At 42.5% G+C, this 26,362-nt stretch overlaps 1 protein-coding gene across 1 annotated transcript in view; it reads left to right on the top strand.

Annotated features, from left to right (window-relative positions):
• zmat4a (zinc finger, matrin-type 4a) overlaps positions 1-26,362 on the top strand; it is a 149,456-nt gene that overhangs the window by 30,729 nt on the left and 92,365 nt on the right. Inside the window, exon 2 of the mRNA XM_021606382.2 lies at positions 2,112-2,213. Within this exon, the coding sequence (XP_021462057.2) occupies positions 2,112-2,213 (102 nt within the window). The remainder of the gene's footprint in view (positions 1-2,111; positions 2,214-26,362) is intronic.

Here is a 26,362-nt window from a genome sequence, read left to right as displayed (position 1 = left end):
TGTATAAAGACATTACAGACATAAGGGATATTTTTCCATGTTTTGATTGAGCTCAGATTATTTAGGTATGTGGTGATATTTCCCTTTAAATGTTGGCCTTAAAGTATAGTGTGTAGGCATACATACTGTATGGGGTGCTAAGAGTTTAAAAGATTATAGCTTTTGCGTCACAAATAAAATAAGATGGTACCCTCTCCCCTATATAGTGGACTACTTTTGACTCTGTGGTGCCATTTGGGACACAGCCCTGGTCTCTCCTGCTGACCACTGCTCAAGTCATTAGAATTGCCTCTGGGAGGAGTAGAATTTCTGAGGGAGACTTGGTCAATTTTCTGGAAACAGAGCCAATTAAAGATGGTGAGCCACATGATTATTACTCATTACAGATCACAGTCAGGTCACATAACCTGGTCGTAAAAATCATACTGCAGATTCTTCACTTAAATTTTCTATGACAAATGTATCTTATGCAATCAGTTCAATTATTGATTGTTTTAGAGAAACGTTTCACTTGTATCGTTCAATGATTGAAGTTTAAGTAACCGGGTATTTTAATCAGTTCCATTTTTTTTGCCTCTTTCTCTTTGTCCTTACACTTTATAGGGAGAGATATTAGGGGCCCAAAAGGGTTACCATAGTTTATACCTCCTTGACATCTCTGCTGTTCTGTCATGTCATGCCTAATGAAGACTGCACAAAGTCAATAAGGATGAGCTGAGCATGAGTGTTCCCAAATCTGCAATGTGAGCTCTCTAATGACAGCATGGCTGAATTAATAATAGAGAGAGCAGAGCAGAAGTAGAGAGACGAGAGGGAGAGATCAAGAGCAGAAAGGGTGCAGTCCAACCCCTCAAAGAGCATCTTGCCGTCCCCTTCCAAATCTCCCCCAGCTGAAGTTCAATCATTTATTTATATTTATAAACTTGGTGGTTTGATCCCTGAATGCAGATTGGGTGAAAGCTGTGGTATATCAGACCATATACCACGGGTATGACAAAACATATATTTTTACTGCTCTAATTACGTTGGTAACCAGTTTATATTAGCAATAAGGTACCTCGGGGGTTTGTGGTTTAGGGCCAATATACCACGGTTCCTAAGAATAGCCCTTAGCCGTGGTATATTGGCCATATACCTCACCCCCTCGTGCCCTATTGTTTAATTATACCACACCATTGATGAATAATCCTTTCCTTTCTGATTAGCTTGAAGGGCATTCAAGAGCGTGCATTGTTTCCCTATAACGCACGGTATAATTGCACGGTTTAATTGAAGGACTATGACGTTCATTCTTACATGTTCTATTTTTGAGCTGCTTTTGAAACCAAAAGTTGAATTGAAAACATTATTGGCATTGTTGAATTCGATTTTCATAATAGCAAGCTAGGATGATGGTTTGGTTAGCTAAGCTAGCAAGTCTGTTTGGTTACCAAGGCAATAGTAGCGATCTAGCTAGTTAGTCAACTTGATAGCTACTTCAGTGGATGTTGTCACATTTCTACTGGCAAATTGATACATTTCTAGTGGCAAATATGTTAAGTAATAGCCCTGGTATAAAAGGGATAATCAATTCAGGGCTCTATGAGTTGTCTGGAAAAAATGCAACTCCGTGGAAGGTGAGTTCCACTTCGCTAACATGTGGTGCAACACACCTTCCACGTTGTGCATTATTTTCCAGAGAACACATAAGCCCCTCGTTGATTATCCCTTGCGAATTTCCAAGATAAATACTATCAGGGTTCTCAGTCCTGTTGATTTATTTACTATTGCCTTGGCGTGGTTTCGACCTGCTACCTGAAAATGGGTTTATTGATTCAACATAAAATTCAGTTATGACTTCCTGCTGGATGGAGGAAAAAACCTACTCTGCATTTGTTACTGCCATCACAGTGCTTGATATAATGAAATATTGATTAAACAGCTATCAAAGTATGAAATTACATTTTCATTTAGTTGCTCCATTATGTCCCTTCATTGCACTTGAAGCATTCAGGCACATTATATCCTGCAATTTCACATTTATATCATCTTACACGGAATTCCTCATTTGAAATGCCTCCAACCCAGTGTTATATTTCATGCTGTTGTTTGTCTGTCCTCTCTCCCACCAGATGAAGTCTACAGAAGTGGACCAAGGGCTTTTCACAGACACCTACTGTAAAGTGTGCAGCGCTCAGCTCATCTCCGAGTCCCAGAGGGTTGCCCACTATGAGGTGAGGAATACTTACTATTCTACAGTAATTCCTCTCAACCCCCACCATGCAGAGTTAGAGACCAGACACACCATAATGAACATCAGTTGTGCGCAGTAGATCACCTGCAAACTGTGGTGATTCATTCATCGTGTAGAATAATAGTCAATGTTCTGTGGTGAGAGGCAATAGGACGACCGCCCGCTGTGCATGGCCAACGTTCTTATTAGTCTGTCTTGTCAAGATGAGCGAGGGAGACAGAGGTTTAAGCAGTGATCGAACCCCAGTCTCCAGGGGCCATAGATGGTCTGAGGTTGGCAGTGCTATGGCTAAACCAACCACCAGCACATCCCTCATCAGTTTACCAGACAATCCAACCATTATTAACCAAGGCTTAGGTCATGCTGTTTGTTCTGTGTCAGTCAGCACCACTCAGCAGCAGAAATCGCAAACGGCAGAGAGCTGCAGTTTTAAAATGTCAATAAGCACGACTCACCTGGATTCACCCAATTATTCTTAATTATTTAGTTAAAGTGCTGACAAACAGCAAACACTGCCAGGCCCCATTGCCCTCCATGACCACCAGGTTTGTCGACAACCAGAGATTGCAGAAGAGGTTCTCATTCTGTGTGTTTCAGCAGTGCTTGAGTTTGACCAGTGCTCACTAGACTGAAGTAGGAACACCTTGAATTTTCTTCTGCTTGACCACCTTCACCTCTTATACAAATCAAATGTTATTGGTCACATACACATATTTAGCAGATGTTTCCAGCGGCATACCACCCTGCATACCACTGCTGGCTTGCTTCTGAAGCTAAGCAGGGTTGGTCCTGGTCAGTCCCGGGAGGGGAGAGCAGGTGGTGTTGGAGGGCAAGTAGGAGGCACTCTTTCCTCTGGTCTAAAAAATATCCCAATGCCCCAGGGCAGTGCTTGGGGACACTGCCCTGTGTAGGGTGCCGTCTTTCGGATGGGACGTTAAACGGGTGTCCTGACTCTCTGAGGTCATTAAAGATCCCATGGCACTTGTCGTAAGAGTAGTCTGTATCTTGGCTAAATTCCCAATCTGGCCCTGAAACCATCACGGTCACCTAATAATCCCCAGTTTACAATTGGCTCATTCATCCCCCTCCTCTCCCCTGTGACTATTCCCCAGGTCGTTGCTGTAAATGAGAACGTGTTCTCAGTCAACTTACCTGGTAAAATAACGGGGGGAAAAAATAAAATGTTATTGCGGGTGTAGCGAAATGCTTGTACAGTAGAAAGGCTCAGATAATTTTAAATGAAAATGTGTTCCAAATATTTGTTTCATTCTAGTCCAAGCACAGCGACTGGCTATCGGGAGGTAACTGGTCTCTTCTGTACTCCAGATGCTGCCTTTCACTCACTGTCACACAGAGTCAGATGGCCAGAACACAGTGTCTGACTGCAGGGCCCATGGTGCATCCATATGGACATCAGGAATAATAGGACCTGAAAGGACTCGTGTAACACTTCTTTCATGCGGTTTAAGTATTTGTCCGAGTGCTTGCCCTACCCACAACGGACTGTTGGTCACTGAGTTTGCTACCGTTGCAACTACTCCTGATCGCTCTGATGCAACGTTACACTCGATGCTGCTATTTCTGATAGCTATGAAATGTGCTATCTGAGTGATTCCTCATGAAACTGGAACAAAAAAAGACCGTGATTTGGGGGATTTGTACGACATGTAATCCGTAGAAGGGTCCTTTGGAGGAAGGATTGTTGACATAGATATTTGTATCTTAAAGCATCATTTCTGAATAATTGAAGTTGGAATATTTGTGACATTTTGGCCTCACTCGGGCCTCTTTTAAGACTCATAATGTTTCATCTGTAGGTGCTACAAAGCAAAGGTTGATGTCAAATGAAGTTTTACCACTTTCTCTGTAACATGAGTCATTTTTATGTATTTCAATAACACATCTCTTACATACATTTATGAATATAGAAAAATGAAAATGTGAACATGAATATAGAAAAAAGGAGTTTTTTGATTTGGCAAATTTTTCTATATGTTTTCAAATATAATATACCCTATGGGTATATCAAAGTTTCAGAGTGGGCTATCTGCTACTTTTAGAGTTATGATCCAATTTGTAAACATTACCAACAGAGTGAAAGTGAAAAATGTATTAAAAATGGTTGCCCTCTGCTGGTAATTTGCAGGATGTGCGATGATAAAAGTAAAAGGAGGGCTGTGATTGGTTACGTTGCCTACAATAACAATGCCTTTGTATAAAATGGGCCATAACTTTAAAAAAAAAAAAACGGATGTCCCACTCTGGAACTTTGATATGCCCGTAGAGTATATTATGTTCAACAATACATTTAAAAGTTAGCCAAATCAAAAATGGTATATTTTCAATATTCATGTTAATACTTTTCAATATTAATACATTTCTATAAGAAATGTGTTATTGAAATTATAATACAACTCATATTACAGAGCAAGCTGTATATCTTCAAGTAACACTAACTTTTACTTTGTGGCACATACAGATGACATATTATGGATATTGTGGAGTCTTAAAGGAGGCCGGGGTAAGGCCAAAATGTCACAAATATTCCAACTTCAATATATTATTTCTCAATAATGCTTTAAGATACAAATATCAAATATATGTCAACATTCCTTCCTCCAGAGGAACCTTCAATGGATTAAATATAGTGAAAACCACCAAAAGTCATGGTCTTTTTTTGTTCTAGTTTTGTGAGGAATCAGCCATCTATACTTTGATCGTGTTTTAGATCATGTATTATTCCCAAATAATTGTATCCCCCATTCTCTGATTAGTCTGTGTTAATATGAGACTAACTATGTTCAGAGTTCAGACAGTGTGCAGTCCATTGGGGTAAAGTGAGGATGAGGACCGACTGTGTTTAGACTGCTGGGATTGAATGAAGATGAGGATTACACCAATCAATCAATCAAATGTATTTATAAAGCCCTTTTTACATCAGCCGATGTCACAACGTGCTATTCAGAAACCCAGCCTAAAACCCCAAACAGCAAACAATGCAGATGTAGAAGCACGGTGGCTCGGAAAACCTCCCTAGAAAGGCCAGAACCTAGGAAGAAACGTAATTAGAAACCAGGCTCTGAGGTGTGGCCAGTCCTCTTCTGGCTGTGCCGGGTGTAGATTATAACAGTACATGACCAAGATGTTCAAACGTTCATAGATGACCAGCAGGGTCAAATAATAATAATCACAGTGGTTGTAGAGGGTGCAACAGGTCAGCACCTCAGGAGTAAATGTCGGTTGGCTTTTCATAGCCAAGCATTCAGAGTTGCAGGTGCGGTAGAGAGAGAGAGTCGAAAACAGCAGGTCCAGAACAAGGCAGCACTTCTGGTGAACAGGTCTGGGTTCTATAGCTACAGGCAGAACAGTTGAAACTGGGGACAGCAAGGAGTCATCAGGCCAGGTAGTCCTGAAGCATGGTCCTAGGGCTCAGGCCCTCTGAGAGAAGAAAGAAAAGAGAGAGAAAGAGAGAGAGTTAGAGGGGTGCAACTTTCATTGGGGACACCACATTCTGAAATTGCATTTTTGCCCCCCCCCGAGTTTTATCATTGGAATGTGATACAAAACGAGGCAACAGTGCTTTAGGACCATGCGGACGCCTCCGAAGTTTGGCTAGGCTGGTTGGAATGTTTATCCGACTGGATAAAAAAATGTATAATAATAATAATCATTATGTCCCCCCCACTTCTAAAACCAAAGTTGTGCCCCTGGATTACACTGTAGTGCAGTGCAGTGCAGTGCAGTCTAGTGTGGTAGTAATGTGAACTGAACATGGGTAACAACAGAACCAAAGTGTGAGGATGGGATCTCTGAGAGCAGGAAGTAGTTGTACCCCACTGTGTAGAATATTAATTTAGTTATTGTCTGTTGTGTTGCGACTGCACCACTTGGCCTGTTGCCTCCTGCATATGTGGTGCATCTGTGATCTAAGAAGCCTCTGCCTCTAATGCATTGTGACTTGTTTGGGGCATAGTGACGATAATGATAGGCAGTGGAAGGCAAGAAGAAGACTCAATGAGGAAAACAGGCAAGGCTTCACACAACTTTCTTCCAGACAATCACAGAGTTTATCCTGTGTTTGTTCGGAGAGAGAGAGAGAGAGAGACACTCCTGTGTCCTTAGTTGTCTCTTTACTGTCTCATGCCTTAGATGAGTAGATATGCTGTTTATGCTTCGTTTGAACGACCACATAAGGTATTTTCTCCTTTTAATCCGATTTTGTACATTTCAAAACCTTAAAATACTCTTCCTGAGTTTAACAAGGTTTCCTTGTGTAATGCAAACTCAGAATTTCAATTGCCGAAAAGAAACCTGTTTGGTGTAATGCACTCTTGACTTGAATCCTAGTGTTGAGATTGATGCAGGCTATGCCTTTTCAAGTTGAGATTGAAAACTTAATTATTTCAGCATTGCATCGAGCTGTTAATCTCCACTTCAAACACATCAAAGCCATAGGTCTGATGTAGAGGGGATCATAATGGTCTGGTCCTACAGTTCAAAGAATTATTCCCTTTGCTGGGTCACATTTATCATGGGTCCCAAATGCCACCCTATTCCCTATAGAGTGCACTACTTTTGACCAGAGTCCTATTGGCCCAGATCAAAAGTAGAGAACTACAGTATATAGGGAATATGGGGACATTTAGTATCCAGACTTAATTTTGCCTTTGATCCTCAAATAAATGTAACGGGTTTAGCATGTGTTAATAGGACTCAGGAGGTATAGCCCTAGGTACAGCAGTATTGCAGTAAGTTCAACCTTTATGCAACATTCAACCTCCATGCAGTTCCTGCTGTGGTTTCACACATATCTAATAATATCCCATTGCTTCAAGCTGTATTTGCTTGTTTATGGTAATGAAATTGACTTGCAGCTGGTTAGAACTAGACCCCAGTGAGAAATGCCAGCGCATCTACTGTACATGATAGGATCCAGGGCTTTAAAGATAATTATTCTTTAGTCATTTCAGTTTCGGGACAATTACCTGCCACACCCTGTATATTTTCAACAGATTACAGTACCATGTATTTTACTTTCCCTTGGTTAGAATAATCTAATTCTCCATTGCTGGGAATTCTGCCCGTCGGCTGCAATTTGTCAGCACTTCTTAGACTTTTCTTTTTTTCTTTGTTTAGGGCAACAAACAGGCTGTATCGCACAGCCGCTGTATTGTACATGAGATTTTGCAGGGCATGCACCACCTGATTTACACGTTTTGTTTCCAGTGCAGAATAGCACCCGGGTTTTACAATGACAATGGCACACAATTATTTTTGTATTGTTTTCCAGCAGCAGTGGAATTCAGTGGAATTTGATGGCCAATCTGGATACCCTGGATGTGTCCTAAAGGGCACCCTATTCCCTTTATAGTGCACTACTTTTGACCTGGGCCTATAGGTCAAAAGTAGTGCACTACATACAGTGCCTTCAGAAAGTATTCAGACCCCATTACCTTTTCCACATTTTGTTGTATTACAGCCTGAATTTAAAATTGATTACATTTTGATTAGATTTGTGTCACTGGCCTACACACAGTACCCCATTATATCAGTGGAATTATGTTTTTAGAATGTTTTTTTTACTGTTTAGTTACAGTTTGGATTTAAATCTGTTTGCAAATCTATAGCAATACTTGAATATGGTTGTCTAGCAATGATCAACCACCAATTTGATAGAGCTTTAAGAATTTTAAAACTAATAATATGCAAATATTGTACAATCCAGGTGTGGAAAGCTCTATGAGACTTACCCGGAAAGACTGCCAAAGGGGATTTTATTATAGTTGTGAATACTTACACTACCGTTCAAAAGTTTGTGGTCACTTAGAAATGTACTTAAAAACATACAAAAAAGTCAATTAAAATAACATCAAATTGATCAGAAATACAGTGTAGACATTGTTAATGTTGTAAATGACTATTGTAGCTGGAAACGGCAGATTTTTTAATGGAATATCTACATAGGTGTACAGAGGCCCATTATCAGCAACCATCACTCCTGTGTTCCAATGGGTTGGGTTAGCTAATCCAAGTTGATAATTTTGAAAACCCTTTTACAATTATGTTAGCGCAGCTGAAAACTGTTGTTCTGATTAAAGAAGCATTAAAATTGGCGTTATTTAGACTAGTTGAGTATCTGGAGCATCAGAATTTGTGGGTTCGATTACAGGCTCAAAATGGCCAGAAACGAAGAACTTTCTTCAGAAACTCGTCCGTCTATTCTTGTTCTGAGCAACTAAGGCTATTCCATGCGAGAAATTGCCAAGAAACTGAAGATCTCATACAACGCTCTGTACTACTCCCTTCACAGAACAGCGCAAACTGTCTCTAACCAGAATAGAAAGAGGAGTGGGAGGCCCCGGTGCACAACTGAGCAAGAGGACAAGTACATTAGTGTCTAGTTTGAGAAACAGGCACATCACAAGTCCTCAACTGGCAGCTTCATTAAATAGTACCTGCAAAACACCAGTCTCAACGTCAACAGTAAAGAGGCAACTCCAGGATGCTGGATTAAATGTAGCTAACATTAGATAGTTAATCCAGAGATTCTTACCTTTGCCTCGATTTGAAAGTCTCATCCAGATCATCCTGGCATTTGTAGTTCTTTATGATGGCCACATTAGCAGCTAATAAGCATTTCATTTTGGAGGGGTAAATACAGGCGAATATATTGATAAAAATCACCTTGTCCTAGAGAGATTTACATGGTCATCATAACGTCACGCCAGGGTAAGCCTACACAAAACACAGCCCGAAAATCCCCTATGGGAAAAATGAATGCTTGCGAATGATATACTGAAATGAATGGTGGAAAAATGAATGGAACCATTTCTTTGTTTAACCACTAGGTTTTATGGGTATTATGACTGATACTGTGGTACTCTATTGTGTGACAGACAGCGTGTGTTCGGTGGCTCTAGTCGAGAGGGACTGGTCAGTCAGTTAAGCTTACAATGTGGATCACAGCAGGGTTGCAGTGTAATTATATACTTGTGCTTATGAGGACTGAAAGCTGTCACCACAACAGTATACCCAACCCAAGAAGTACAGCTTTTACTCATTGAGCCAATGGATAGTTGGTAGCTATGGAACCCAGTACTTCAGATCTTCAGGTCCAACATGATTTAATGAACACCAATTGATACAATTTTCCCCCAACTGTATGTGAAAGATAGCACTGTTTACCAACAACGATCAAACCACATTGACTAATAGTCTTGTTCACCATTTGTGTCCATATAGTGAGTTGTTTTGATGTTTTTGTGCACGTACCGCTTACATCCTACATGCATAGATACATTTATTTCATCCCTGTTTGTTTGGTACCATTCATCTATCTGTCTAAATCTCTCTCTTTTTCTCAGTGTGTGTGTTGCTTCCTTGCCCTCTGCCTGTATGTTTTGTTCACTGGATTCCCGGATTCAGGATTCCTAGTGAATAGGTACGAAGAGCAAGATAGAGAATAGGGGTGACCAGAGGGCTTAACGTCTGCACTTGGTCATATAGCGATACCGTCAGCCTTCAAGGATACCCTCTTCCTATAGGCATGTTCAACAGGCATTATTATAATTATCATGGCCTAGTTCGCTCCTCCAGTGTCGAAAAATCCCCGACTGTCTCTGTGATCGTTGTTGTCCTATAAGACCCCCGTGTGCCACTGAGGGGGAATGTATGCTAATGCCAATAGAATCACATTGATGTTACATGTCTCATCCTGTTCTTATCCAAGGAGCCATTTAATGTACATGTGGGTTGTTCTGTGGTATGTCCTATACCATTCAGTGCCAATTCCGTTGCGGTGCCAGTCTTATAGGATCTTGGAATTTCATTCAAATCTTGGGTGAGAAGTACAAATTCATGTGGAAATATGTTTTGAGGATGTGAAGCTGCATGTGGTCTTTGTTTATGGACTGTGCTGACAGGATCAGCAGAGGTAATACTGAGGGATGTCCTTAAGGCAACTCCCTCTACTATACTCAACTTTGGCCCTTTCCTGCCCCTTCGATCTCAGCTTTTCAACTGCTCCTCATCAACTCATAGCTCATACGCATAGGAGTATATTGACAAGCGAATCTGCATCCTTCATGTCTAGTGGCTCTGACCTTTTGACAATATGGATTTTATGAGAGGAGGATAAGGGAAGCATCGTGGTGGAATACTGTTATTTACGTAGTTTAGTAGTAGACTGTCTTGTATTTCGAAATAGCTACAGTACTAGTGCTGAGCGATTAGTGCTTTTTAAGGTTGGTTCGGTTTCAGTCCAGTTTTTGAAAAATAGTCCAGTTTTTCAATTTCCGTTTTGATTATTATAATTGTTTAACACTAAATGCATTTGGATGCTGGGTGGGTGGATGCTGGGTGGGTGGATGCTGGGTGGGTGGATGCTGTATCAACACAGAATAAAACATTTAATAAAAGCCCCATGGTGGTAGTGACTACCCATTATTACTTAACACTTATTAACCATCATTTATTCACATTACTAGGCTTTGATACAATATTTTAGTTGTGTACATCACACAGCCTCATTTGTCCCCAGTTTGTCTCAATCTGTTATGACTCAAATGTATTTGTCAGATTAAGAAAAACTCGACTTTGAGAGCTGGTTTAATTACTCCTCATGTATCATTAACCAGCAATGGCTAATTGTTACACTAGATCATGCTGTCAAATTCAGTTACTGAAAGTTGAGATACATACAGTGTAGGTCTGCATGTGAGTAATGTTTACGCTTTTCCCATTTATTATTCGCAGTGTATTTAAAATTGGGTTGGGGAGTTAATGGGATGGAAATATTAGTAATTTCTATTGCTGTCAAAAGGTAATAAATTAAAATGAGATTCAGGACCATCATTGTGTCAGTAATTGATCATTAAGAAGGTTGAATAGTTAGGGTCTTTAGTAGTGTTCGTTTCAATGTAATCTGTGAGATGAAAATGCTGTTGTTCTCCCGCCCACGTTTGAAGGACTTTCAATTTGAAGGGCTTTTCAACATTAACATGTAAATGTATGTATTTCTTTGATGCATGCTAGTGATGAACAAACAGCAGACAACTGCATTGCTTTTTAACCCTGCTGTCACAAGGGTCTCACACTGGCCCATGTTTGGGTTACAGTAACCCACAGAAGCTGTGTCAATAGATTAACCAAGCCATACAAGGAAGACCATCACCAACCTTGCATGCATTTGCTAGCAACACATCTCTTCCAAACCTGCCGCCAGGCAAATGCTCTGGAGGTCTATCAAAATGGCAGGTGGCCTAGTGGTTGAACTAACTACTGAAAGGTTGCCAGGTCAAATCCCCAGGCCAACAAGGTGAAAAATCTGTCGTTCTGCCCTTGATCAATGCAGTTAACCCCCCACAACAACAGCTCCCTGGGTGCCCAATGTGGCAGCCCCCCACACCACTCCGATTCAGAGGGGTTGGGTTAAAAGCAAAAGTTAAGTGTCGGTTGGACCTTGTGTGCAATTGATGATAAAAATAAATGCAATCCTTTAATCTAAACGAGACCTGCATGAAACCTAAACGGTTTGAAACTCAAAGCTGTTGACCTTATGTCAAAGCAAAACTCCTAACTCTCTAAATATGACTCTTCAAGATAATTCGACTGGAGAGTGTTGTTGAGAGTCTCCAATATATTTGTATGTATTTTTATTTGTTAGTTTTGAGACTACAGCCTTTATACAACATTTAATTGGAGTTTGTATTCTGTATTAGTATACTTAGGCAAGGCTTTATTAGTATCCTCAGGCAAGGCTTTGGGAGAGTTTATTATTAGAAATATTTTCTGCAAGATCAATTGTGACTCAGACCCTTTTAAATGGCATCGCATCGCTGAAACAGAGGTAAGGTTCTGTCCCAAACAGCACTCTATTCTCTATATAGTGCACTACTTTTGACCAGACCCGAAAGTGTGACATTTGGGACGCTATCGTGCTATATGGTAGACATCCTTATTTTTCTTTAATTAAGATTAAACAAGTTAGTTACGGTCTCAAATTATTCTGACAAGGGAGAGACAGGCTGGTGAGGCGAATTAAACTGGAATAGCATGAGATGCAGATCCTTTTCTCCACCGAGATAGAATTCTTTCATGATTTTGGCATGACTAAACTCCTAAGCTGAGGACTTTGGCAGGTTTTAATTAAAAATATATAATGAACTAAAACCCCTATTTTTTCAGCCATTTCTCTGAAGGATAGGAGAGGCTTGAATTTCCAATGTTGTGAATTTCAACTTTGGTGCATGGTGGGCAAAAAGATGGCAAAAAAATGGCTTTGTTTCTTGGGCATGTACATTTCCTGTGTTACAAATGGCATGGAAATGGGTGCAACCAATCAATATGTGAGATATAATGGACCCAAAAAGGCATTTACATTTTTTTTGGGGTACATTAACATACACTACATGATCAAAAGTATGTGGACACCTGCTCGTCGAAAATCTCATTTCAAAATCATGGGCATTAATATGGAGTTGGTCCCCCTTTGCTGCTATAACAGCCCCTGCTCTTCTGGGAAGGCTTTCCACTAGATGTTGGGGATTTGCTTCCATTCAGCCATATGAGCATTGTTGAGGTCGGGCGCTGATGTTGGACGATTAGTTCTGCTGACAATTGGCATTCCAATTCATCCCAAAGGGGTTTGATGCGGTTCAGGTCAGGGCTCTGTGCAGGCCTGTCTAGTTCTTCCACACCGATCTCGACAAATGTATGGACCTCGCTTTGTGCACAGCGGCATGTTCATGCTGAAATAGGAATTGGCCTTTCCCAAACTGTTGCCACGAAGTTGGAAACACAGAATTGTCTAGAATGTTATCGTATGTTGTAGCGTTAAGATTTCCCTTCACTTGAACTAAGGGGCCTATCCCAAACAATGAAAACAGCCCCAGACCAGTATTCCTCCTCCACCAAACTTTACAGTTGGCACAATGCATTGGGGTAGGTAGCGTTCTACAAACCCAGATTTGGCATTTTGTCTGCCAGATGTTGTGATTCATCACTCCAGAGAATGTGTTTCCCGTGAGTCCAATGGCGGCGAGCTTTACCCCACTCCAACCGACGCTTGGCATTGCGCATGGTGATCTTAGGCTTGTGTGTGGCTGCTCAGCCATGGAAACCCATTTCATGATGCTCCCGACCAACAGTTATTGTGCTGACGTTGCTTCCAGAGGCTGTTTGGAACTCGGTAGTGAGTGTTGCAACCGAGGACATATGATCAGCACTCAGCTGTTCTGTTCTGTGAGCTTGTGTGGCCTACCACTTCGCGGCTGAGCCGTTGTTGCTCCTAGATGTTTCCACTTCACAATAACAGCACTTACAGTTGACCGGGGCAGCGCTAGAAGGGCAGGAATGTGACGAACTGACTTGTTGGAAAGGTAGCATCCTATGACGGTGCCATGTTGAAAGTCACTGAGCTTTTCAGTAAGGCCATTCTACTGCCAATGTGGGTATATGGAGATTGCATGGCTGTGTGCTCGATTTTATACACCTGTCAGCAACAGGTGTGGCTGAAATAGCCATATCCACTAATTTGAAGGGGTGTCTACATACTTTTGTGTATATATTGTACTTTCTTGCCTTTAATCATGTAATATTTTGGCCTTCGTTTGGAGGGAAAATCTGTACTTTTAGAGAGGGGAAAAAGAAGAAAGCAGCCTCCCAATTTGTACCATAATTCTTGTTCATTTCTTTGCTGATAAAACTTCAGTAAGCCCCCAACTGCAATCATTTCTAAACACATCGCGTACTGCAACTGCTAATGGGAAGAACAAAGGCTTTTGAAGCCATGGGGAATAGGAATGAGGTATAATGTGAGGTGCTGTCAGAGAGGGAAAACAGAACATTTGAGGAGTCCCAGGGCATAGTAGGGAGTCTGTCCTTTGAGTTGCCAACTGAATTTTAATGCACTATATCCTTTTGGATCCATGTCCCATTGAGGTTTGATCCTACACCAGTGTTCCCTTTGAATGTCCCAGATTATCAACCTATTATGGCTCCCGAGTTACGCAGCGGTGTAAGGCACTGCATTTCAGTGCTAGAGCCGTCACAACAGACCCTGGTTCGATCCCGGGCTGTATCACATCCGGCCGTGATCGGTAGACCCATAGGGCGGCGCACAATTGGCCCAGCGTTGTGCGGGTTAGGGGAGGGTTTGGGCTGTCATTGTAAAATAAGAATTTGTTCTTAACTGACTTGCCTGGTTAAATGAAAAAGTATTATTATTTCCCAGGCCTATTTTTTCATGACATGTTTTTGGAAATGTATACATTTTTTCCCCCCAGTACTGTTGATCATATACACAACGTAATGTTACCATTACCTCAGCACATAATCCATTTGAAATGGAGTCTGAATCCTTTTCTTACTAAAGTGGTACTTATAGCCATTAGCCTGTCAGTGAGTTTGTTGCTTGTGATTCTGTTCCCGGTCCTTATGTCTCTCATTGGCAATTATCTCTCCATATTCACAATATCAGGCAGGACTTTGTTTTATGTAGTTTCTCCATGAACTGCTGCACTTACGAGTTGAAGAATTTGAAAAGGTAATCACTCGCCCTCCCAACCACTACTTGTTTTACCTCAAGCACCTAGCAATGTACACAGCAGAAGGGAGCTAAGTGCTGTTAAATCCATAAAATGTTTCACATGGATAACAGTCATCTATTCCGATGTGACATACACAACATACACTGTATACCAGGGGTTCACGACCCATTTTGATGTCGCGACCCCAACCATGTCAAAAGCAATGTTACTTTTTTATTTGGGGCTATGGCAGTCAATTGAAAAACATTCTAACAGCATTTCTGATTGTCTTCTCAACTCACCCTCGCATACTTTTAATGTGGTGCTATGACAGTCAAATGCAAATTAGTATGACACAATGTCTCATATTTCACCTCCACTAATGAGATGGGTGCCGCGTCGGAGCTTCTCAAAGTCAGAAGGCATAGTCGACAGTCCGCACCTCATCTCTGCTGTCACATCCAATTTGGATCGGTATTTGATTTGAATGCAGACGAGAGAACTGAATCCATATTCACACAGATATGCGCTGGTGAAGGTTAGCCTGCCATGAGTTTTATGGTGGTTTCAAAACAACAGGAAATTTGGAAGTCATGACGCCAGTGATCTTCAGGTCGGAAAGTCGGAGCTCGAGAAAGAGTCCCGAGTTCCCAAGTTGGAATTCCGAGTTGGATGACTATTCAAAGCTATTTTTCCCAGTCGGTTTTTCACAGATTTTCTCCAAGTTCCCAGTTGTCTTGAATGCACTGACGTCAGAAGTTAGAGATTTACGAGTTCCCAGTTCCGAGTTCTCAGTTGTTTTGAATGCAGCATTAATGCGCAGAGGGAGACTGCAGGGTATTCCCTTTGAGTCAGGAACCAAAACTTCTCCGTAGTGACCTTTAAATGCATTCGGTCACATGACAGCTCAATCAGCTGTTTGATTTCACTTACCGGCATGTCAACTGAGCCAGGATCACAGTCAAACGGATTTGGAAGTAGGTCCCAAAGTGCTCTTTCAAGAGTTGGAGGTCAGCAGTCATCTCTCGTGTCAACGAAATATATGTATTTTTATATACATGGGAATGACAACAGTTCCTCTCTCAATGCAAAGCTTTCCAACACTCCCCCTCAATAACCACCAAGCCTCGGTGTGAAATAGAACATTTTCATGCTCTGATCTCATTTCTCCAGATACATTTGCTAACGGGCCTGCGTGCAGTGGATGTGGTTTGATAGTAGTTTACAATCGAAGTTACCTGTTGCAGTGTATCTCCTAGTTCTGTGCTCAGCTCTTTTGCCGCCAGTTGCTCTCGGTGTATCGTACAATGTGTCCATATGGCAGAGGGAGACACATTCATAACTAGAGTCCAGAGACCTGCCCACTGCCCCGCCATAGATGGAGCACCATCTGTGCAAAAGCCCACCGTTCGATCCCATATGGAATCTTTTTTTCGTCAATATAGCCACGCAGCACACTGAACATCCCCTATGCCGTTTCATGCTGGGGAATCGTAAGACAGAACAATATGTCTTCGTGAATAGCATCCCCCGACATGTATAGCGAGTGAAAGTCAATGCATGGGCATCTCGGCCCTCACAGCTAACGTCCATTTGGAGAGCATAAAGTGGGGAGTATTTTTTGTTGTTCAGTCAGTTTCCCCTTGATTGCTAGCTATAGCATCAATTCTTAGTTTCACACTGTTATCTGCCAAAGATATTGATGTGAGTTTCTGTGCCTCTGCCTCCCCACACATTGTTTTCGCAATATCAATTGCAGAAGGTAATATCAAAGTCTCTGCAATAGTGTGTGGTTTCATGGTGTAGTCGGCCTAGCCATTCACCATGGGAATGATTCAAGTGCGACCTTTTCCCATGATCTAAGGACGCTCTCTGCTTGAATTCTATATTTTAGATTTGAATAATTTTCATTTTGATTTTTAAGGTTAACCACATACAATAAAAAAAAAAATCAGGATTTTGGAAATTCCCCCGTAACCCCATTTTCATATCAGGCAACCCCACAACGAGTCCCGACCCCTAGTTTGGGAACATGGTCTGTGTTTCATTTGATTCAGCAGCATAGTTGACATGACAGCCAAGGGGAAGGTTTAGCTTATTTCTAATGTGGAATGTTTTGTTGGATAGAAGCCATGGCCTTTTATGTCAGTGGGTTTTGGTCATGGCAGGTACTTTCCACTGCGTTTGTTCCGTGTGTTTTTTGATGGGAGTTGAATATTTTATATTCTTGTCTGTCTGGCCTAGTTTCGTGACAGCATTCTGTCAAGTGTCTAGGGGCGTGCTGCCTCCCCCATTGTTGACTGATCTAAAGGGAGCCCTCCCTCCTGCCAAATTGTTCTGGATTTCATATGAAAGACCACACAGCAGCCGCCATGCTGTCAGAGTCTGGATATGTTTGAACTGTAAAAGACAGATTATGTGAGGAGGACTTCAAATCAACAGATAGGATAGGTATCTGGGGTCCAAATCAACAGATAGGATAGGTATCTGGGGTCCAAATCAACAGATAGGATAGGTATCTGGGGTTCAAATCAACAGATGGGATAGGTATCTAGGGTCCAAATCAACAGATAGGATAGGTATCTGGGGTCCAAATCAACAGATAGGATAGGTATCTGGGGTCCAAATCAACAGATAGGATAGGTATCTGGGGTCCAAATCAACAGATAGGATAGGTATCTGGGGTCCAAATCAACAGATAGGATAGGTATCTGGGGTCCAAATCAACAGATAGGATACGTATCTGGGGTCCAAATCAAGAAAATATTTTGATGAATTGGAAAGATGAAAACAACTCTGTCAATATATTTTTCAAAAAAACGAATTGGCTCTAATTCAACATGTGTTTCAGTGAAGTTCTGTGGTTACCGTTATGAATGTAAAGCCAAGCAAGAAAAGATAGAATTTGAATGTTAGATAGTAAATATGATGACTACAAACTGACACAGACAGAAATTGGATGTGAACTGGAGAGAGAGAGGTGTTAGGTTGACAAAAAGAACATTCAGAACACTAATAGGGGAACACTGCAGGTTGTGCTGGTGGGTATAGCAACTTCTCAGCTCCTCCAAATGGAACCCAGCATGGTTGCTCACATATACAGTCACATCAATTAGTCCTCCACTGTTTCCCATTTAACTGTACGCAGCCTGACGGCATTCACTGACGGAGTGCACTGACGGCATGCTTTTTCTGCTCTCTGTGTCCCAAATGGCACCCTATTCCCTATATAGTGCCGCATTTTAGACCAGAGCCCTGTGGGCCCTGCTCAAAAGTAGTGCACAACATAGGGAGTAGGGTGCCATTTGGAACACAGCCCTGATAAGCTCTGCATTCATCCATTCAGGAAACAGCTGGGCTTATATGGTGTCTGAATAATCCATTGCCCACAGCTATGTGTAGAAAACACATGAAGTGAGTAGCACTTCACCACAGTCTCTTGTAGCTGATTGGGTTCTAAGTGCAGATATTATTCACCACGAGACAAAACTGAACGGGGAGGACGGGATAGCATAGATGTAGAAATTACATGATGGTAGGAATGTTGGTAGGAGGTTGTTAACATTCCAAAAAGGTGTCCTTCTTGGTAGGAACAGTAAGAAGGTAGAGCTGAGGAAAACTGCATTTTTCTCTGTACTTAAACACAATTTGCAATGTGAATGGTGATGTGTTTCCATGCAGTGATCTATGATATGTCCTGAAACACCCAGTTAATGGTAATCAATAGGGTACAGATTAAACTAGATGCTAAATACAGTCAAGGATGTTAGTCTTTCGGTTACTGTAAACCAGACACAGTTGCATTATACAGTTGCATTAAACACCAAAGATGACGCAGACAGACATGGCAGCTCTGCTTCTTGCAACTAAGCAACTCCGCAGTATTTCGTCTTTCTGTGTGTTATTTCTTACATTATTTGCCCAGAACGTTTTTTGTGTTATTACATACAGCCGGAAATAGCTTTTGGATATCAGAGCGGCGGAAACTCACCAGCAGCTTTCCCGAATTGGATCCTTTGTTCGCAACCCCAGGGCAATTGAACTTATCCAAGAGGCTGCTCCAAGACGCCGCCGGTGGAGAAGAGGTATTCGAAGTGGACTTCTGGTCTGACTTAGGAGGCGCTCACACCATCCACCGCTTCCGAGTATATTACTCGCTAATGTTCAGTCTCTGGATAATAAAGTAACGAGCTCAGGGTGAGAATCTCCTTGCAGAGAGACATCAGGGATTGTAACATACTCTGTTTCATGGAAACATGGCTCTCTCGGGATATATTGTCTTTGTCCATACAGCCAGATGGGTTTTCAGTATATAGCGCAGACAGGAATAAAGATCTCTCTGGGAAGAAAAAAGGCGGGTGTATGTTTCATGATTAACCACCACTGGTGTGATTGTGAAAACATACAGAAACGCAAGTCCTTTTGTTCACTCAACCTAGAATACCTTACAATCAAATGGCATTTATTGTAGCTGGTATTTTATCAAAGAAAATTTAAGGAAAACACTATCGAAGTTCTATGAACACATTGACTGTAGTATGCGCGCTGCTAAAACACTCGACCACTACTACTCCAGCTTCCGGGATCCCTACAAGGCCACAGATTAAACTACATGCTCCCTTCGGCAAATCTGATAATTGCTCCATTTTGCTCCTCCTTTCCTATAGGCAGAAGCTCAAACAGGAAGTACCCGTGCTAAGGACTATTCAACGCTGGTCTGACCAATCGGAATCCATGCTTCAAGATTGTTTTGATTATGCGGATTGGGATATGTTCCCAGGTAGCTTCCGATAATAACGTCGACAAATACACAGATATGGTGACTGAGTTTTTCAGTGTAGTGTATAGAAGACGTTGTACCCACTGTGACAATTAAAACCTACCCTAACCAGAAACCGGGGATAGATGGCAGCATTCGCGCAAAATTGAAAGCGCGAACTGGGAATATGGCCAAATACAAACAGTGTAGTTATCAAACAAGCAAAACGTCAGTACAGAGACAAAGTGGAGTCGCAAATAAATGGCTCAGACCTTGAGACGTATGTGGCAGGGTCTACAGACAATCACGGACTACAAAGGGAAAACCAGCAACGTCGCAGACACTGACGTCCTGCTTCCGGACAAGCTGAACACCATCTTCACCCGCTTTCAGGATAACACAGTGCCACCGACGCGGCTCGCTACCAAGGACTGTGGGCTCTCCTTCTCCTTCAACGTGAGTAAGACATTTAAGCATGTTAACTCTAGCAAGGCTGCTGGCCCAGACAGCATCCCTAGCCAAAACCTCAGAGCATGTGCAGACCAGCTGGCTGGAGTGTTTACAGACATATTCAATCTCTCCCTATACCAGTCTGCTGCCCCCACTTGCTTCAAGATGTCCAGCATTGTTCCTGTACCCAAGAAAGCAAACATAACTGAACTAATAGACTATCACCCCGTAGCCCTCACTTCTGTCATCATGACGTGATTTGAGAGGCTAGTTAAGGATCATATCACCTCTACCTTACCTCCCACTTCAATTTGCTTACCGCCCCAATAGATCCACAGACAATCTCACTGCACAGTGCCCTATCCCATCTGGACTAGAGGAATACCTACAGTTGAAGTTGGAAGTTTACATACCACTCTGCCAAATACGTTTAAACTCAGTTTTTAACAATTCCTGACATTTAATCCTAGTAAAAATGATGTGTCTTAGGTCAGTTAGGATCACCATTTTAAGAATGTGAAATGTCAGAATAATAGTAGAGAGAATGATTTATTTCAGCTTGTATTTCGTTCATCACATTCCCAGTGGGTCAGAAGTTTACATACACTCAATTAGTATTTGGTAGCATTGCCTTTAAATAGTTTAACTTGGGTCAAATGTTTCATGTAGCCTTCCACAAGCTTCCCACAATAAATTGGGTGAATTTTGGCCCATTCCTCCTGACAGAGCTGGTGTAACTGAGTCAGGTTTATAGGCCTCCTTGCTGGCACACGCTTTTTCATTTCTGCCCACAAATTTTCTGTGGGATTGAGGTCAGGGCTTTGTGATGGCCACTCCAATACCTTGACTTTGTTGTCTTTAAGCCATTTTGCCACAACTTTGGAAGTATGCTTGGGGTCATTGTCGATTTGGGAGACCCATTTGCAACCAAGCTTTAACTTCCTGACTGATGTCTTGAGATGTTGCTTCAATATATCTACAGAATTTTCCTTCTAATGATGCCATCTATTTTGTGAAGTGCACCAGTCCCTCCTGCAGCAAAGCATCCCCACAACATGATGCTGCCACCCCCGTGCTTCACGGTTGGGATGTGTTCTTCAGCTTGCAAGCCTCCCCCTTTTTCTACAAACATAATGACGGTCATTATGGACAAACAGTTCTATTTTTGTTTCATCAGACCAGAGGACATTTCTCCAAAAAGTACAATCTTTGTCCCCATGTGCAGTTGCAAGCTGTAATCTGGCTTTTTTTATGGAGGTTTTGGAGCAGTGGCTTCTTTCTTGCTGAGTGGCCTTTCAGGTTATGTCGATATAGGACTCGTTTTCCTGTGGATATAGATACTTTTGTACCTGTTTCCTCCAGCATCTTCACAAGGTTGTTTTACTGTGCTGTTGTTCTGGGATTGATTGCACTTTTCACACCAAAGTGCGTTCATCTCTAGGAGACAGAACGCGTCTCCTTCCTGAGCAGTATGACGGCTGTGTGGTCCCGTGGTGTTTATAATTGCGTACTATTGTTTGTACAGATGAATGTGGATCTTCAGGCGTTTGCAAATTGCTCCCAAGGATGAACCAGACTTGTGAAGGTCTACAATTTTTTTTCTGAGGTTTTCCTTTGATTTCCCCATGATGTCAAGCAAAGAGGCACTGAGTTTGAAGGTAGACCTTGAAATACATCCACAGGTACACCTCCAATTGACTCAAATGATGTCAATTAGGCTATCAGAAGCTTCTAAAGCCATGACATAATTTTCTGGAATTTTCCAAGCTGTTTAAAGGCATAGTCAACTTAGTGTATGTAAACTTCTGACCCACTGGAATTGTGATACAGTGAATTATAAGTGAAATAATCTGTCTGTAAACAATTGTTGGAAAAATGACTTGAGTCATGCATGAAGTAAATGTCATAACCGACTTGCCAAAACTACAGTTTGTTTATAAGAAATGTGTGGAATGGTTGAAAACGAGTCTTAATGACGCCAACCTAAGTGTATGCAAACTTCCGACTTCAACTGTAAGTCAGACTGCTGTTCATTGACTATAGCTCAGCATTCAACACCATAGTACCCTCCAAGCTCATCATTAAGCTTGGGGCCCTGGGTCTGAATGACACCCTGTGCAACTGGGTCTTGGACTTCCTGACAGGCCGCCCCCAGGTGGTGAAGTTAGGAAACAACACCTCCACTTCGCTGATCCTGAACACACGGGCACCACAAGGGTGTGTGCTCAGCCCCGTCCTGTACTCCCTTTTCACCCATGACTGCGTGGCCATGCACGCCTCCAACTCAATCACCAAGTTTGCAGACGACACAACAGTAGTAGGTCTGATTACCAACAATTACTAGACAGCCTACCGAGAGGAGGGCGCTGGGAGTGTGTTGCCAGGAAAATATCCTCTCACTCAATGTCGACAAAACAAAGGAGCTGATCGTGGATTTCAGGAAACAACAGAGGGAGCACACCTCTATCCACATCGATGGGAGCGCAGTGGAGCAGGTGGAAAGCTTCAAGTTCCTTGGTATACACATCACTGACAATCTGAAATGGGCCTCATGCACAGACAGTTTGGTGGAGGCTGAAGAAATTTGGCTTGGCACCTTACAACCCTCACAAACTTTTACAGATGCACAATTGAGAGCATCCTGCCGGCTGTATCACCGCCTGGTAGGGCAACTGCACCGCCCGCAACCGCAGGGCTCTCCAGAGGGTGGTGCGGTCTGCCCAATGCATCACCGGGGACAAACTACCTGCCCTCCAGGACACCTACAGCACCCGATGTCACAGGAAGGCCAAAAAGATCATCAAAGACAATAACCACCCGAGCCACTGCCTGTTCACCCCGCTATCATCCAGAAGGCGAGGTCAGTACAGGTGCATCAAAGCTGGGACCGAGAGACTGAAAAACAGCTTCTATCTCAAGGCCATCAGACTGTTAAATAGCCATCACTAGGCAACTCCCACCCGGTTACATAATCCTGCACCTTAGAGGCTTCTGCCCATTATTCATAGACTTGAAATCACTGGCCACTTTAATAGTGGAACACTAGTCACTCTGATGTTTACATATTTTTGCTTACTCACCTCCTGTGTATATACTGAATTCTATTCGATTGTATTTTAGTCTCTGCCACTCTGGCATTGCTCATCCTAATATTTATATATTTCTTAATTACATTATTTTATTTTTAGATTGTGTGTATTGTTGTGAATTGTTAGATATTACTGCGCTGTTGGAGCTAGAAACACATGAATTTCGCTTCACCAGCAATAAGATCTGCTGAACACATGTATGTGACAATTAAAATGTGATTTGATTTGATTTGAAGAACACCAAAAGCCCAGTGACAGCCACTCAGCCCCTTCCCCCTTCCCCATCCTAGAGTGTCTCTCTCTGGAGTTTACCTGACCTAATCTGTGTCAGGCCTGGTTTGTCTGACTGACTTCTTTACGTAATGAGGCCTCCTCAAGGGCTGCTAGCCTGCTCCATTACCCAGCAGGCCAACTTGTCCAGTCCAAATCAGAACATACTTAAGGGTTGGCTCATTTTAATGGCTCCAATTAGTTCCCAAGAGGTAGGTCGACCAGTCTGCCACGACATGATGTTACGTAACACTAACAGTCATATTAGCAAGCAGTTCATTATGATGACTGCAGATGTTGCTAACAGGTCACATTCTGTCTGTGAGTGATCAAGCAGTATTGACTTGTAGCACAATTTAGGAATGCAACGGTCAGTCATGCAAACAGTGCAGGTTAGTGTTTTTCTTATGAATCTTGTTCTGGAGGCAGCTTTGCAGAGAGGTCACTTGCTGGCACAGCCACAAAGTCATACAATATGATTTTAAACTTAACCCTAACCTTAAATCAAACCTTAACCACACTGCTAGCTCTAATGCCAAACCTTAATTTAAGATCAAAAGCTAATTTTGGTTTTCATAAATTTTTACAATATAGCCAATTTTGACTTTGCAGCTGGCCAGTCTAGCAGAAATCGCTCAGTCCTGCATCCAGGACAAGACTTATCCCAATAAACGGCAACCTGCGCAAACAGTTTGAAAATTTATTTAGTTTGATTTACATTCTCTCAATTGGTTTTAACATATTTCTACAATTGATAAAGAGAAGGCAAAGGAAATGCATAGTTTACCTCTACTCTAAACACTTCAGACACGACGGACATCAACAGAAGCACAACTATCCTTTAGCATCATGATACTGTTTTATTTTCCTCTTTTCTTGAGAAGTCTTGCCCCCTTGTCTTTGTGTCTGCATCCTAACTGTCAGCCTATTCCCTATATAGTGGACAACTCTTGACCAGAGCCCAAGTAGTGCACTATATACCATTTGGGACAGAGCCTGCCTATAGTGGGCAGACATAAGGACCGGACCAGAGGGTGGCACGGCTGGAGAATCTGCCGAGGGGCCATTGGGCAGGGAGTAGATTAAATCCAGAGGTCTCTCCCCCTCTCTCCCCTCCTCCCCCAGGGCACAGAGATCATAGAGCTTCTCTGATCAGCCCACTGATGTGGTGGTAATGCAAAATGGATTTTTCCTCCGTCCTGATTTTGTCAACCGTGCATTTAGTGCCAGCTTTGTAAAAACAAAGGCACCAGAGACTTCCTTCCTGTTACTTCCAGTTTATTTATATCAGTAGCAGAGGCTGCTCGCAATCGAGAGGAAAGTAAGGCAAGCTCTATTGGTCATACAGTGTATACTACTATCCTATTGGTCATACAGTAAATACTACTATCCTATATACAATACAGAACTGCCAAGGAGATACAGTACCTCTCTGCATGGCCTTTGGCAATTTAGACTCCCCATGGAGATATCATCACCAATGCCAACAGTAGTGGAGATGATTCTCCATGAGCAGATGTTACTCTCTTACACTGGTAGATGGTTGCTTCTCACTCATCCTTCACAACTGTACTACTTTCTTCTAAGTTTCCACAGGCTCCTATCCCCAGTTAAAGTTTGCATCCCAAATGACACCCCTTTCCCTATAAAGTGCACTACTAGTGGTGTGGTAGTATATACTGTCTACTAGTGGTGCACTAATAGCCATATTTACCATTTGGGACAGAGCCTGCCTATAGTGGGCAGACATAAGGACTGGACCAGAGGGTGGCACGGCTGGGTAATCTGCCGATGGGCCATTGGGCAGGGAGTAGATTAAATCCCGAGGTCTCTCCACCTCTCTCCCCTCCTCCCCCAGGGCACAGAGATCGTAGAGCTTCTCTGATCAGCCCACTGATGTGGTGGTAATGCAATATGGATTTTTCCTCCGTCCTGATTTTGTCAACCGTGCATTTAGTGCCAGCTTTGTAAAAACAAAGGCACCAGAGACTTCCTTCCTGCTACTGCCTGTCACGCGGAGTGGAACAGGTGAACCCAAGAGCAGACTCAGACGAGGAGACTGGGATGAGGCAGGTTGCCGGAAACCAGGTGCGGAGGTGGAGGCGGAGGCTGAGGCTGGAGCGAGAGGTGTTGGGACAGGGTAAGCAGGTCCGAAGGGGAATCCAATGGAGCGTAGAGTGGGGAATCCAGGACAGAGTAGCAGGACTGGCGAGAAGTTGGACTGGAGACAGGTACCAGAGTCAGAGTGGGCAGAACTGTAGCGGAAAGGGAAACAGCGCCAGGCAAGGGAAAATAGGCACAACAGGACAACAGGAACAAATGACTAGAAACATGGACTGACTAAGCAGAGATTACGATCTGGCAGCGTGGAAGTGACAGGACTGAGTATTTGTCTTGATTATGGAACAGGTTGCAGCTAGTGGGGATCTGCTCTGACTCCAGCACACCTGTCTATACACACACACACACACACACACACACACACACACACACACACACACACACACACAGAGGGAGAGAGCACTGGGGGAGTGGTGGCAGGTCAAGGAGGCACAGGATGAGCACTAGAGGGTGTGGCAGAAGCAGATGTGACACTGCCAGTTTATTTATATCAGTAGCAGAGGATGCTTGCAATCGAGAGGAAAGTAAGGCAAGCTCTATTGGTCATACAGTATTTACTACTATCCTATTGGTCATACAGTATATACTGCTTTCCTATTGGTCATACAGCATATACTACTATCCTATTGGTCATACCTTATATACTACTATCCTATATACAATACAGAACTGCCAAGGAGATACAGTACCTCTGCATGGCCTTTGGCATTTTAGACTCCCCATGGAGATATCATCACCAATGCCAACAGTAGTGGAGATGATTCTCCATGAGCAGATGTTACTCTCTTACACTGGTGGTTGGTTGCTTCTCACGCATCCTTCACAACTGTAATACTTTCTTCTAAGTTTCCACAGGCTCCTATCCCCAGTTAAAGTTTGCATCCCAAATTACACCCCTTTCCCTATAAAGTGC

This window comes from Oncorhynchus mykiss, chromosome 6 (assembly GCF_013265735.2).
Source record: "Oncorhynchus mykiss isolate Arlee chromosome 6, USDA_OmykA_1.1, whole genome shotgun sequence".
NCBI classification, from domain to species: Eukaryota; Metazoa; Chordata; class Actinopteri; order Salmoniformes; family Salmonidae; genus Oncorhynchus; species Oncorhynchus mykiss.
The sequence above is the reverse complement of the archived record's forward strand: the minus strand, read 5'-3'. Positions and strand labels throughout refer to the sequence as shown.